General features: G+C 38.8%; 1 protein-coding gene across 4 annotated transcripts in view; it reads right to left on the minus strand.

Moving 5' to 3' along the window:
• Positions 1 to 12,838: 12,838 nt before the first annotated feature.
• Positions 12,839 to 15,965, minus strand: part of GABRG1 (gamma-aminobutyric acid type A receptor subunit gamma1) — a 58,597-nt gene continuing 55,470 nt past the window's right edge. For all 4 annotated transcript variants that reach the window (XM_055796678.1, XM_055796681.1, XM_055796680.1 and 1 more), the window contains one exon: positions 12,839 to 15,905. In XM_055796678.1, the coding sequence (XP_055652653.1) occupies positions 15,627 to 15,905 (279 nt within the window). In that variant the 3' untranslated portion in view covers positions 12,839 to 15,626. The remainder of the gene's footprint in view (positions 15,906 to 15,965) is intronic.

Here is a 15,965-nt window from a genome sequence, read left to right on the forward strand (position 1 = left end):
CTTCCCTACTGCTTTTAGCAGAGGTGCTGGAAAGGTAAAGTAGAGCTAAAGTAGAGCAGCTGATTGCTAAGGCTGTGTGTGCCACGCAGGGCAGGTGTGCCACCACCAGCCTCAGGCTGCCCAGAGCCTGCTGATGGTCCACCCGCACCTCCTGCCCACAGAAATCACCAGACAAGCAGCTGGGCTTATTTAGGTCCTAACACAGTCTCCATTGCCTGTCTTACCCCAGCACTGAGTCAGGGTGTAACTGCACCCTGCTCTGGGAAAGAAAAAGCGCTAGCATAGTTCTACTGAGGATCAAGGCACTCGGGAAAGCACATCTCAGTGGAGCATGGCATAGCATTCTTCATAACATCAAGAGGTCCTCAGGAACCCACATCAGTTCCTCTTACCTCTGCAATTTGTTTTTTTAAACTCAACCTTTTTGTCCTTCATTGTTATGCGTTCCCGAGCTAAATTATGCAGCTGCCTTTTTAGTCTGTTACAAATCAAGAATTCCAGGATTTTAATTTTATATTAGTGGTAGGTCATAACTCCTCAGTCCATTCCAGCCTGTTTCTTTATGTTTGAACTCCATTTGGACCCCTAAAATGTTGAGCTGCTCATCTGCCTGCCTGATAGCTCAAAATACCATGCAAGCATCACTCTATAGTTTGATTTTGTTTGGAGCATTAGTTCAGCTGATGCAGCTGAATTTCCCCAAGGGGGAAGTGGTTGTGGGGAGGGGCAGAGGAGACAGGAAAGAACAAAATCACAAAAATCTCTAATGCAAGTGAGAGGTGGGAAGCAATGGTATCACCAGATGCTAGACCTTGCTGCAATAAGGGACCAAAGGGATTGTTAAGAGGTGATAAAAACATTTACAAAGTCAAAATACAAACTATTGGAGAAGAAAAGTGAAAAAAAAAAAAAAGTTAAAACATTACAAGATGTTACTCTTTTTTAACTAAGGATGAGAAATTAAATTGTAGCAGGTGCCCCTTCTCTCTCAGGTGTGCTTTAGCCATACAGGCTATTCTGCAATAGTGGCAATTTTGATTTACTTGCATCTCTTTTAAACTCATTAATTATTGTATGGCTTCTAGTTGTGTACCTGGCATTGAAACTTGTTTAGAAAAGGGGAACTGCTTCAGTGAGCAAAGACTACCCATGCTAGTTCGACACAGTGGTATAAAATACCATTGTCTAAAACAGGTTTGTAACAAAATAAACATGCCTTCAGTGCAGCATTCACGGGCAAATATGCATTCAGCATTAGCAAACTGGTCTTAAAATCTAAAGGACATAGCTAAGGATACTTCTGTTTTGTGTCCCCTCCACTGCAGTTAAATCAACAATTCTTTTTCTTGGTGGAAATTAGTGATGCTCTTGATCAAGTTCTGAGAATAATGTGTGGCAAAGTGGCTCCTGTCCTCTTTCCTAAGGCACCAATAAGGTGGTACTTGCTCCATGCTAACAGAAATATTAAGAGGTTAGCTTCAGGACACAAAGGCTGCAGTGTGTACAGAAAGCTGATAGACCTTAAAGGTAATCATATACCAAAGAATTCATAATTCCCACTGACTGAATCATATGCTACATAGTCCACATAGTCAAATACCATTCATTTTCTACGTATCTTCACAACATCCAAGTTTTTCCAAGCTCATGACTGCTGCCTTTATCACAGGACACTCTGGCTGATAGCAAGTGCACCATTAATGGTTGCCTGCATGCTTCTGACTCTGCTGCCCAGTAATCCCCAGTAGTCTGGAAGACAAGTCAGTTTTGATGTATAACTTCCCTTAATGGGTTTTTTGGAATACTGTGATCATAACACAAGCACATTTATCTTTGTTGGTGGTGCTGAGAAATTTGAAGGTTGTCTACAACAAGATTTTCCCATTTAGTTAAATAATTATATGAGGATTTTAAGCACCCTGTGTTATCAGAAAGCAGCAACAAATCTCTAACCTAACAAATGGTACATGGATGAAGATATTTTAGCAAATAGTATTTCAAAGCCCTTCCACACATTGCTGTAGAGTTCCAAATAGAGGGACTCAAACCCAGTTCTCAGTAGAGATGACTCTGCTGTTAAGGCACAAACGTATGTACTCAAGGCAACTGACTTCAATTAAGTAGCAGCTACTGATGAGTACAGTGCTGAACAGTCATTGACAGTCTGAGCAATGATGGTGTGTTCTCAGTACAAGTTTACTATGTGCTGAGAAGGCTGTAATTCCAAAACCAATACTTCTTTGATGCAAAACACTGGTAATACTTCTCATCCATGTCAGAACATACAGCTCTTAGTGATAAAATAATTTTGGTCATGCAGTTGCAGCTGTAAATCAGTATAATTCCATTGATTTCAGAACAGCAATACTGCCTGACACTGAGGCTCTGGTCCTGTCAACTTTTAAATAAAATTAGATCAGCAGTCTCACTACACAGACTAAACTTTGCTATTAACTTTATTTATTCTCTGACAGATTATTTTTTTTCCCTTGTTCAGACCTTAGGCAGTGTTGAGCTGCACTTGTGACTACAACTTAATTTACTGCAACTATGAAGGTCTTAGCATCTTCCAATACTGCCTGTAGGACAAACTACAAATAAAACCAGTATTAAGATAGCATGTTTTGTTATCAGCAACAGACTCAAAACAGGCAACAGATAAGCAGGAAAAAATTGCTTTTGTGTATTATCATTAATAACAACAGAGTGATATCACTGTACTTCGTTTCACATCTCTTTCCAGAGAGTTTTTCTATTCAGAGGATACTGGCCAGGTAGCTCTGCTCCTGGTTACTTCCAGGAAGTTCCAGGCACACACCTGTCGCCTTAATCACTATAGTTCCCACTAAAGAGATGCATACATTTTCCTTTTCAGAATCGAAGGTCAGTAACATCATTTGTTCTTGTTCTCTGGCAGGCCCTTCTTTACAGGAAAAGCTGAGTACTTTGCATTCATTAATTCAGTGTTAGTTTTAACAGCTCCACGTGTAGCATTATCGACATCTTATGGATAGAAACTGAGGCAACAGACAATACAGAAAATATTTGGGTCACACAGATTCAGTGGTAGCATAGGAAAAGAAGAACCTTAAAAGTCCAAGTCATAAACCTTAGGAGAAGGTTTAAGCAGAACCTTAAAAGTCCAAGCCTCATATCTAACCTTTGATTAATGTTCTGAGCATAGCTCCCAGCACCAATCTTTAGCTAGGGCTTTGCATAGTGCTCTCTATGGTAAATAACAGGAGCAGGGAAATAAGGTCAGTATTGAGGTATCAGTGTGCCTATGGTCCATGGCTGTTAGGAAGCTTAGTAAAGTATATGAACTTTTGAGTTTATCCATCCTAACATGTCATAGGGAAAATGCATTCAACCACACAACCAGCTTTGAAGACACTGCTGCTGACAGCTCACTGACCTCAACAGCAAGGCCACGTAATTATATCCCAGACAAAAATCATTCTCAAGGACACTTTGTCCTTTTTGTCTTTTGACATCCTTAAGAGAGTGTTAGGAAAGACTGCTGCTTATTTACCGTTTCTTGTCAGATGACTTCACACCAGACAGCCATCTCCAAGGTGTTCTTCAGACAGCAGGAGGCTGATACACTGCATCACCAGACTGCTGGTTGTGTGTGGGGAGGAAAGGTCTCACTTCTTATATCAGCATCGCTTTCACAACAATCATCTCTCACTTTCCACAGTTCTCATCTGTGAATGTGTGAATTAACCCAGGAGTAACGAGAAAATGAGAAAATGAAGGTGCAGAAACAGGTAAAAAGATGGACGGTACACTGGAAGTTTAGAAGACACAGTGATTTCTAACGGAAGGAAAAGAACCAGGCATCAGATTTGCTGAGGAAAGTTATGAGAAGATGGTAGCTAATAGCTCTAAAATAGGAGAAGGAGTGGGAAAACCTGAGGTGGTGTTTCACACATGAGGGAATAGATGAGCAAACAGGAAAGTAGCAGCTAACCTGGCACAATCCATCAGAGGCTGGTAACTGATTATGAAAATTTTCAGTTACCAATATGTTCCCAACGTTATCTAGTTGGGTCTGAAAGCTGTTACCATACACTAGCTGCTTACTAGCTGGTGTGGAATTGTAGAGGAAGGCAGGCAGATTAATTAACATCGATAGTATACAGCTGTGGGCTGGCTTCAGGGGCGGTGGGTTGGCTGACGTGGGTAAGGTGCAGCTGTGGCTGGTTCCTGCTAAGTAGTTAAATGGCTCTAAGGGGGATGGAAGAGGAGCTCTGGATGAAGAGAGATCTGGAAGAAGCAGAGGGAGGAGATGTGTGCCTCAGATGTAGGAGAGACAAGGAGAGGCCCTGGGAGAAGCAGGGGGCATGGGTGAGGTGAGTCTGGCTGGAAGAGGAGCCCAGAAAAGAAAGATTCTGGACACAGCAGAGGCAAGAAGCAGGGTGGACTGGTCTGAAGAGGATGAAGAAACAGCAGATGAGCTGTTGAAAACTTGTGGGGGATTGGTGGCTGTGCCAGGGCAAGGTGTGGGAACTACTTACTGAAGCTAACCTGGTATGTGATGGTAAAAGCCCTGTTGCAGCTGGCTAGTTTTGAGAGTCCTGCAACATGGAATAACTTCAGTGTTCATGGTCCCCCTCTCAGACAGGTGAGAGCATCACAGACATCACACAGGCTGGGTTACTCCCTCACAACAAGCCCCAGTGCAGGACCTTAGGGCACGAGGGAGAGTGCAGAGACAGCTTTACCTACTACTTTGAAAAGCAGCAGTTGCTTTTTCTTGACTAGGATTTTTAAATATCCACAGGTTTCATTTGAATGCTTCAAGCTTCTAATCCACATCTTAAGAGCTCTTCAATTTCTACTGCAGATATTATTAGCAAATAATAATATTGGATATTTATTTACTATTGATTTTGTTTATTAATTATTATGAAGTAAAATCTACTATTAGATATTCCTAAAATAATGTAGTTGGGAACTCTTAAAATTTAGTGCCTTATTCTGGTTCTGCACTCACAATCAGTAACTTCAGTCAGCAAGGCGTGTGCCCACCCCAAGACTTAGCAGTCTCAGTTTTGTAGACGATAACACCCTTTGGCCTGTCAATGAGAAATCAATTAATTTTAGCTCCTTCCAGGCATGTATTGCTGAAAGTCACCCTATTGACAGTAATAATGAAAAATGCTTACCTTAAAAATATAGATGACAGATTTTACTTTGAAGTCTGTACATAACGGCTTTGCTTAATTCCCTCATTCATCAGCTACTTCAATACTGTGGAAGCTAGAGTTTTGATTCTTTTGAGCTAAAAAGCCATTAAAAACATTTAAACGTCAGAGGTTTGGTGTTATGAAATACCACAGTTCATTGTACAGCTCATACAATGGAGAGGACATCAACAATCTGAACGAAAAAGATAAATAGATTCTATTATACCTTAAGTAACCTTAATAATTTAAGTAACAGCTGGCAAGACATAATACTAGAGGTAGCTGCCAGGGAAAAAAGAACATATGATGCTAAAGGGAATGTAGGTATTGCTGGGACTCCTGACTTTAATTTGAAAAGGATGTATAAGAGGCTGCAGAAATCTCTGGCATTTTCCAGAACTCTGAGATGCTTAAAGCATCTTTGACTCCTTTCCCAGAGTTTTTATGTTGACTGCATCCCTCTTCCATCACCTTTCCGCACACTGTTTAGAATGAATTAAAAACATTTTCCAGGATGGACCCCACAAGGAAGCTGACACTTAGAGGCAGATTCTGCAGTGGGTCAGCAAAGCCAGAGAACAAAACATACTTGAGGAAAATAATGAGTGATTTTTCCCCTGAATATGTGCTTTCAGTGTGAGCTCTGCTCCTTGCCCCATGGCACAGGTAATAGAGAGTTAAAACCTTTTCTAAAATGACAAACAAGACAAAGATGAGGGAGCCATATATCATGGCTGTGAGAGATACTGGAAGGGGAAGGTGAGTGGGATTAGCCAGGCACCAGCAGCGGCAGAAGTGAAGGGTCTGTGGGGGGAGAGCAGGACCACTCCACAGTAAGAAGCAGGATATCTCTCAGTAGCTATAAAACTGGTCCCAACCAAAATAGCTGATAAAGTGGAATTTTAGCTCCAGAGCTTTAATTCCATGAGATAACTGATGTTCCATTTTCATTATTATTTACGGAAGGAAAGAGGAGAGGGGAAAGGAAAAATTTAAAAGTAAGGGCATTGCCCTCAGTCAGAGCAGCGTATGAGACTATTTTCACCAAAATTACTATTTATCATCCTGGTCCTAAAGAGAAAAGAATGCATGGCATGTGGAAAATAAGTAACATCAGAAAGTAAGTAGCCAGGCACTATTTATTTTTTCACAGTGTAACCAATCAACTTCACAGCAGATACAGTAAAAACAATGCATTACAACTGCTTTACAAAGTTCAGTGTTGAAACTCTTGATGCTTTTCAGTTTAAGAGACATCAGAGCACAAACTTCTAATCTGTTCATTTTGCACAGAACACATGGTATTCAATGGAGGTTTTTTACTCATTTTTATTTTTTAAGACTATGGCTTTCAGAGTTTTATGTTTAGAAGATTACAGGCTACATCTCAGAAACATCTGTACGAGCCATGCACCAGGGTGCAAGCACACTTCCATTCAATGCACAAGGACTAGTGCAACATTTATATGACAATTTAATAGACATTAACATTCACAGTACAGCCACGAGCTATAGAACCTATCCTTCAAATTGTCTTCTCCTGTCAAGAGGTTTCTGAGATATTTTTTTTTCCTAGAAGTCGTTATAACCCAGCTTTCTCCCGTAATCTTCACAAATTCTGTTTTCAAAGCCTTGAGCAGCCAAGCCCCTTCTGATAATGAGGGCCACAAGCACCTCCTTTCTGAGCCTGTTAATATTACTCATCATCAATTTCAAAGTCTCATCAGTCCTCAAATAAAAACAGCTTTTAGCAGCTGATGTACTATGCCGCATGAGGTATATTGTTGCCAAAAAAACCACACCACCCAAAAACATAGGGTTAAATCTCTCAATTTGCTTTCATGTTTCCCCCAACTTCAAGAAATTATAAATACATACATACATACATAATCCCACAGGCAAGAGAGAATAAAAGGCTAGAAAATCCTAGCTTCGTATCATTTTTTAATTTTCTGCAGTATTCTATAGCAAGCTAAAATTTACATTTATTTAAAACACTATCAGTGATGCCTAGTTACTCACTTTTGCAGTGCATGAAAATGAAAGCTTAAGGGATGATTTTTAGGGAGGGCTAAACATTCACAATCTGAAAAGTGGGTCTTTTTTATATGTTTTAAACTGCACGTCAGAAAATGAGGCATCAAAAAACTAAGGGTATACTAAAAAGTGTGAAACTCCGAGTTGATCTTTTACCATGGTTACAATAGAGTTCTCAAAATACAGTGCAGAATCCATTGACTCCGCAAGTGCAATCACAGCAACTTCCTCCTCAGCACTGAAATTTCCTCCTACCTATATCTATAAATCAACTTTTCACCAAAGAGGGAATTTTCATGTTTACCTTCAGTGATATCAATGCCTCTCTTCAACAAGAACATTTCTGCCCTCTCTTTCTTCTTTGGTAAAAAGGAGTTAAATTAAAAAAGAATCCGTAAGACTCATCAAATGGAGCCATAAGTATTTTAAGCTTCTGAACCATTTCTACATTCTAACTGTGCATATCTAAATGGGGTTTTTAGGACCTTTTTGGTCTCATGTAGAAGTTTTTTGGTTGTTTTTTTTTTGAGGGGGGGTGGGGAGCTTGTCAAAAGGACAATAAGGACTTGATGTATATTTTCATATCTTGCTTTCTAGTCTACATATGGATATACATGCATATGTCTTTGCCATTACCAATATCTACCACACTCACAAACTCTCAGCTGTACGGGATTTAGCCAAGTGCATCATCAGTTTATCATCTCTGAAGTCTTTTGGTGCAGCCATGCTCATTAATTATGTTGTCACATATTAAAATGACAGTATTAATGTTTCCCTCTAACCTGGCAGACAGACTTTGTCAAAATGGAGAAGCAAATAACAGCCAATTTAATACCTGCAAATGTTTTAGTTTTGGCATCGCAGAGAAAAGATTATGGTATTTTAAGAGAGGCTGAAGAAGTTGTAGCTTAATCACATTAAAAGCCTGTGAGGATACCTTGATGTTTCCAGGTAATTAAATATAATAATGGATAAGTGCATACCAAGGCTATTGGAAAAATACCAAATAACTGAGTAGAACTGTAAATATCAGCATACTTATAATAATAATATTACCCCAACTGAGGAGGTTTCTGGAAGGAAAATTGAAACAGAAGAATAAATTTACATCAATATCATGTATTTTATATATAATCCTTAGGAGTAGCACTAAAGGTTACAAAAGTTATCTTAATGTTCCATGGGTTTTTTTCAGTAAGTTATCCACAAGGGCTTTAATAGATAATTTTAGAAGGAACATTGATGCATGATACTGCAACATTGTCCACTGGTGCCAAAATGATCAAATTAAATGCCTGGTATGAATGCTCACTTAGGTAGTTAAAAATATCATATTTTTTTCAAAACAGAATGAAAAAAAAAGGATGCACATGTAAGGGGCAAACTGTGAATCACTGAAATGCTAAGTGAACTCTAGGTGCTGAGACAGAGACTTGCATTAAGAGTATATTTGAATAATGAAACCTCAATATGATAAATATTGAGACATGTAATAAATCAAGTGTTATTTTTGAAGGATATTTCTGTAAATTTAGCATTGTAATTGTTCATAAAACTTCAATGAAGGGGAATACAAATTATAGCAACAGCAGTTAAGAACAAATATTAGATTTTTTAAGATAAGAATGACCATGAGATCACCATATTCTGATCCCTCAGTTTCATTTAAGGAAGTATTTCTATTCTATAGCAATTTAAACTGTATGTAAAGGTATCACAACACAACCTTTCATGTTGACACAAAGAGTCTAAGCAGTCACAGTGGACAACAGTGAGAAATACAAAAGATACTGCAAAGATGCACAAACCAGCAACATTTTTTTTCAGTGACTAAAGTGTGAATACAGATTGTGTACTTATTCTGGGCCTACGAATATGCAAATATCCATATTTACTTATCTGGGAAATGTGAGCCATAGTGCAAGTGCCTACATTATTCCTGCTCACATGCTGTCAGTGCACAGAGGGGCAAACATGACTTTACCTGTTTAAAATGGCCATGACCTCTTTTCAGCAGTCTTCACAAGCCAGAAGATTCCTATCTACTGTCTTCCTAAAGAGGAAAAAACAATTCAAGGGGAAATAGACATCCGTAGTGAAATAATAGTATGTTCTCACTTCCCACCCACACAGTAATTCATTTTGGGTTTTGTTTTTAAATAACAAATTGGCAAAAGTAATATATCCTCTGCAGGGGTAGTACTTGTCATTGCTGTTAACAGACTTCAACCTTTTCAAGTCTAAATGACAAAACAATCTTAATGCTGCCCTACAGAGCCCGTCTGCCTCCTCAGCTGGATCAACCGAAAATCACTTTCCCAATGTTTAGTGGCAAGGCATCTCCTACCTGTAATGCCTGGACAGGGAAACTTCAAGAGGAAACTTTCTCTTTTGAATTCAGCAAGACTCAAACCCTGATGATAAAGATCATTCCATGAAGCCAGAAACACTCAAAAGAATTGCTTCCAGCCTGAAAAACGTTTGAGTCTCGGGTAGGCATGCAGAGATGTGTGGAAATGCAGCTACTACCAAGAATTACAAAACAGAAGCCTTATTACTGCGACCAGATGCCTGCCTTTCTTGATCCTGTCAGCTAGCCCGACTCAGGCCCTGCTGTCAGTAGCAAAATCTTCCTCATTTACACATGCCAGACTCCTACCCTTCGGAAACTCTTTTCTTGACTTAAGAAAAGGAACTGAGGGGAAGAACAAGGTAGATCAGTTTACAGGTTGTCTGTCTTACATCCCCTGTGGCTCTCCCCACACGGCTCAAGTAATTTTGATCTACCATAAGCAAAACTTGCAGGCAAAGTAAGATTTGTCACTGGGAAGGGGAAGGAGATAGCCCAGGAATTTTACAGATTAATTTTATTTTCCTTAAAATATCACGTGGCTTTTAAAGTTTTTTAAGGAACAATCTATTGCTAGCAAGTCAAAATCACCTACGGAAAAACGGGTTAGATATTTAGTTGGCTACAGTTTTAGCTAACCGCCTATCTCCATGAGCTGTCTGAGAAATCCTCTAAAGCCTTCATTAACGCTCTAGCTTTCTCAGTGAGTTTTACTAGTAAGTAAAGTCAAAATTTTAGTATTCACTACCTTTTCATTAGCATCATAATATATCCAAAAAGACAACAAAACCCACGATACTGAGCCCTGTGACAAGATTTAGACACCTTGCCCTGGAGCGCGATCAAAACTCTCCCCCTACACCACACAGGGAATCCCTCAGTGCCCCATAACAAGACAATCAGCTCAATGAAATCACGCCTGTGCAAAGATAAACATTAAGTGCAGGGGTGCACTTTTTTTCCCCCATCGTTCTGAAAGCCACATCACATATCTGTCTTCTGAAGGGAAGCATGTACCCTGTTTCAAATTACAGTCTTGCAGACCGAACTCACCCTTCCTTTTAACTAAAAACTGTTACCAATCTCCCTGGAGCACCCCGGATATCCTAGTTCATGCCATCAAAATCCACCTTTCCCACTCCCTGAAGGAGAGAGGGACTTGACTGAATGCAGTATAAGTCAGGTTTCCGTTCCCAAATGTTTTAGCCCTCAAAGGGACTGACAGTGGTGTAGACACCTAGACACTAACTCTTTCCCAGTGTCTGCTGTACAAGTTAATACTCAATAGTTTTAATAATACCTTTATCATTAATAATAAAAGGAGAGAAAAAGATAAGCTTTTTTTCTGATTGAACCTGATTTCTGGATTTCTGTCTGGTATTTCACCAGAATGATCACTCAAGATAACCGTTTATTGCTCATTCAGTCTGTAATTAATGTACAGGAAAAGCACAGTATTTTTTCTTTTCACATATATATATAAAAGATCTAATTATGTTGCAGGGAAATGAAAAGCGTTCTCACAAATGCCAGTGAGAAATCCAACAAATACATAAAAGTCACTCAGATCCATCCAACTGGATTCTGGAATCTCCCTGGTGACCTGCCCCCCATCTTTCCCTTTTCTCCACACCAGCTTTCAGTGCAAACTCTCAGCAGAACAAAATATGCCCATCACAAGAAGTCGTCCTTCTGCGTCCCACTCCATCAACTCCCATCACCTGTCTTGGACCAGAACTTGGTCATAGTCTTGCATGTTCAGTCAGATGGTCTCACCCATCTGGTTGAAACATTACCTTACAAAAAAGTAAAATGAATTTTCAGGTTTTGATTCATGTGGCAACATGGCTTTACAACTGCTGTTGCTGGAACAAGTGAAGCAGAAAAGGCAACCGAAAGAGGAAGGACAGATCTATTCCTTTCATTGACTTAAACCACTTGGTTAGCAAGCCCCTGGCATGAACCAGTGCAGAGGCTTTTTCTACAGCCTGGAGAATATTCTGCCCCTCCCCATGAGTCAGTCTCCCCCACAGCACACTCATTGGGGTATGCAGACATTCACAGAGTTTTTCAGGAATGGAAGCACAGTAATTCTTTCTAATTTCTGCCCTTGTATTCTTTAGCTGAGGAATTCTACATTATTTTCTACTTTCCATAGCTATTTAATTATTAAAAAATACAGTATTATTTCACAAACATAAAAGATCACATTTAATGTATAACTGAAAGTACAGTGAATTAATATATATTAAAAAATATTTTAAAATTTAAATTAGATGTATTTGCACTAATTTTCAGGTATTTGGAAGCAGTTAACTGAAATGATGACTGATGCAATTAAACAAAACATATCTTAGTTTAGGCAGATAAATATTTAAATTGAGAACCCTCCTGTTAGGCTTTCAATTGAAAGGTCAAAGGTGTTCACAGATTACAAAGCACGGTTCATATATAATTTCTAAAATCTTTTACTGCCATAGCAAATAAGCAACAAAAAATGACAAATTCCATGTTGCAGGTGCTTCTCCTTCAAAGTCTTACACAAACCTATGTCTGAATGTCAGAAAACCGGGTGAGGTTAAAGCCTTTGAAGCACACCAACACGTGAATATAAAATACATTACCCAGAGCTCATGCTTTGGTTGCACTGCCACTACATAAAACAGATTCATTCAGACACGGAAGACATGCACTTGAAGATCAGTGAGGTACAATCATAGACAAAACCTTACCAAAAATAACACGCTGAGCTGTACTCACTACTAAAATAGACAAGTTGTAAACACTAACACAGAAATATCAAGCAAAAGTCTCTTTTTTTGAAAAATACATTTCAGGAGATGCCTAAGATTGGTGCAGTATAAAACAGTTTCCTCGGACTTTTTCACTCCTTTGCCTTTATGGGCATTTCTCCTCTTAGGTCCCTCTCTTTCAATGAGAAAACTTCTTACTGAAGAGGCCCTGGCTCACACCCTTAATGTTCAATCATTTGAGCTACTGAACACTCATTATTGAAATTAGTGCAAATTAAGCATGTGTTAATGGCATCAATTCAGGACAGCATCCCTCTTTATGGCAGTACATAAGCACACACTTTTCTGAATCCTGGTCTAATTACAGTATTGATTAGAAATAGGTTTAAGCATGTGCTTAAGCAGTGATGGTCAGAATAATATGACTCCAAATACTGTGATTCCAGCTATCAGTAAACAAACTTTTATCCAAGTAGGTTTGAAAAATGATTGCAGCATGTAAGTCCAAGTAATTATATTCTCTGTTTCTTGCCATTTTTTTTGAGTATCACTTAGATTTCTGGGAATCAAATGTTTACATGCAGATTAGAAAGAAAACACATAGGACTAAAACAACACATTTATTACATGCCATGTTACAGTTCACTGTACTCCCATTTCTATTTGCACTCACAGCACTACGGGAGACCAAAATTATTTCATCAGAAATAAATGAAGTACACAGAAAAGTTTGTCAACAGACAGAAGCAAGTGTACCCATAAGCCAAACAGCCATAACGTTCAATAGGTTTAATACTCCGTTACATTGTTTCATAGAAATTAGAGATGAAAGACTTCTTATCCATCCCTTGCCAATTCTGGATATTTTCTGTTCTCCAATTCAGTCACTGGAGGCTGATTGGCAACTGACAACCACATGAACAGAAAAAGCTAACTAGATGTGCCAGAGGAGAGCAGGCTGTGAAATTTGTATTTCCTCTTGTGAAGTGCCAAGTTCTTTCAAGTTCCTTTTGTTTAAAGGTGAGTTAATGAAACTCAGGAGCTCACAAAATCTGGGCCTTGTATTGTATAGCAAGTAGACTGCTTTTCAAGTACACATCCAACATATTGCTGCTGAAGCCACCGCCATCCCTCCCACAGAGGAATGTGTTTAGTGTGCTGTCAAAAAAACATCAAACTGCACTATGGAATTAAAATTGACACGTTTCCATTGTAGCGAACATTTTCTGAAAATGAGACTCTAAAGAAACAATAAATTATACTAGACCAGTGTTGTTAATGATGCCACAGTTCTACGCTCAATCTAACAGTCAGAAGAAGTTGGTGCTCAGAAAGGTTACACAACCAACAATGTCCGCCTACCTCTACAGCAGGCTTTCCAATTCTCTCACTGACTTTCATACTTCATCAGCAAAATACTGAAATAAAAGTTTGCATTAACATGGGATCTTCTCTATCACACTTCCAGAATCACTGCACCCAGTCTTGCATTCCCTGTTAAAACTCTGGGGCTAAACACTGCAGTAATGTTGTATTGTGTATCATGTATTACTATGTCTGGTACCAACTAGAATATAAAAATACATTAATCTTTTCTGAGAAATTCAGAGGAGGAAGCACATTCAACAGAAATATTGGGGGGAGGGGTGGTCCTTCATGTATAATTTTCTATTATTAGCCAATAATCATGTCTTTATCTCCAGTACTGAACATTCTTACCTACAGCCAAATGCTAATTCCATTAATCCTCTTTAAAGATCTGTAAGGTCTTCTGTGTAATTCTGACTTTTCCTTAATGCATATCTTAATTTTACAGTGACTTTTGCAAGCTCACTTGAGACCAATTTCTTTTTGAGAGACTGCACTTCCCCATAATGAAGACAATGGATTTAAAAATAGAAATGAGATACTAAATACTGCCAGTCAGCAATTGTCAACACAGAGAAGTCAGTCCAGAAAGGCTACTACTGAAGAACTGCTACCAAAGTTAACAGAAACACTGACCACAAAAAGGTTGGAGAACTGATCCTGTGATTTTGGGGGGAATACATACCATTTTGTAGAAGGATCTGCAATGCATAAGGATTATTTTAACACGCTGCCCCACCCCCACCCCCAATAACAGGGCTCTTCCATTAGAAACAAACAAATATCAAGGAGGTAATTACACAGCAACCCATAACACAGGTTCAGTAAATTCATATCATCTGGCTTTGGCTCAGTGACTAGCATATGCAGTAACAACCAGAATCTACAAAACCATACTCTATGCCAAGGGGAGCAGGGCACACGCCACACTCCTAGGGCTGCAGATCTGACATAGCGGCTTTGAACACAATGACTATAGCACTGTTACAGGTTTTCCAAACTCTGATGATGATACAAATTCTATCAAATGCAGAGTTATGACAAAGGAGAGGAATGGAGAGGATGTGAAGAGCATTACGCTTAATGGCCAGAATCTCAGCCAACATCAGTGTGGTTTCTATGAAATGAGCAAGCAACAGCAGCTGGGTAGGAATTTTTGAAAGTTGTAGCCTTCTTGGAGAACTTCGGGGAACTCACAACGGTGAAGTAATGCAGATGGAACACAAACGTAAAGGTAATCTAAGGCTGAAAGCCAAAAGCCTATATCAATGGTCAGGATAAGACAAGCTCAGAATTACCCTTGGGACTTTTGTGATATATCCATTTCTCGCTGCTCTAATCTCTGCATTCTGTATAAATCTGAATGTGATTAATTATGACTTAATCACTCTTTTTAACATACAGCAGAGAACAAACGGCTGGTTGAAAAATAGTAATGTTCCATTTCAACTTTTTTAAAATCAGGGATTCATAAAATCATCATCTTATGGATGAAATGGATGAGAATAATCCCATTTTATTAAGGCTTTCTTTGTAAAGGTGTAAGAGATGCTACAAAATTCATCTGCATTATCATTTAGGATTAAAACTGAAAGCTTATGCAGAACTGTCCAGTTAAATAACATAGCCTCTTGACTCTGCGTTTTTTGTTAGAGATGGACAAAAATATGTATGTGTTTGGGCAAGTTAAATCTTAGGGAGATTTATTTTTAAACTTTCTCTTCAAAATACCAGTATCAGTTCTATAGTTGATCACAAGAGGGAGACTACATCACCAGATTTCCTCTCGTTGTTTCAAATTTTTAAAGCATCCAAACAATTTGAGTCATTTTGGACCAGCTGTAATCTTTGATGGCTCACTGAAAAGTGTTAATGACTGTTCAATTACCATTTTTTTTTCTGAGTTTGTCAAACCTCTGAAATTTATAGATAAAGATAGCCAATCCAGTAAACAAGATTGAACAGTGCAAAGGCAGTTGGAAAGAAGATTCGAGAATAGGAGTCAATTTTTGCAATACGGATGTGTATTCTTCCTTCTCTCCAAGATCCTGTGCGGCAGTCTTCAAAACAACAGAAGAAGCTAGCACAGTCTTTCCCTTCTAGGCACTCATATCCATAATCATCGTCACGTTCAGGGAGATGATTAATGTTATTAATTGGAATTAGTGTTGATCCAGGTCGAACAGCAATTGCAGGTGGTTTCTTAAGAAAAAAAAAAAAAAAAAAAAAAGCGGTTTGGTGGTTTTTTTTATTCTAACATTA

The sequence above is a fragment of the Falco peregrinus genome, chromosome 2 (assembly GCF_023634155.1).
Source record: "Falco peregrinus isolate bFalPer1 chromosome 2, bFalPer1.pri, whole genome shotgun sequence".
NCBI lineage: Eukaryota > Metazoa > Chordata > Aves > Falconiformes > Falconidae > Falco > Falco peregrinus.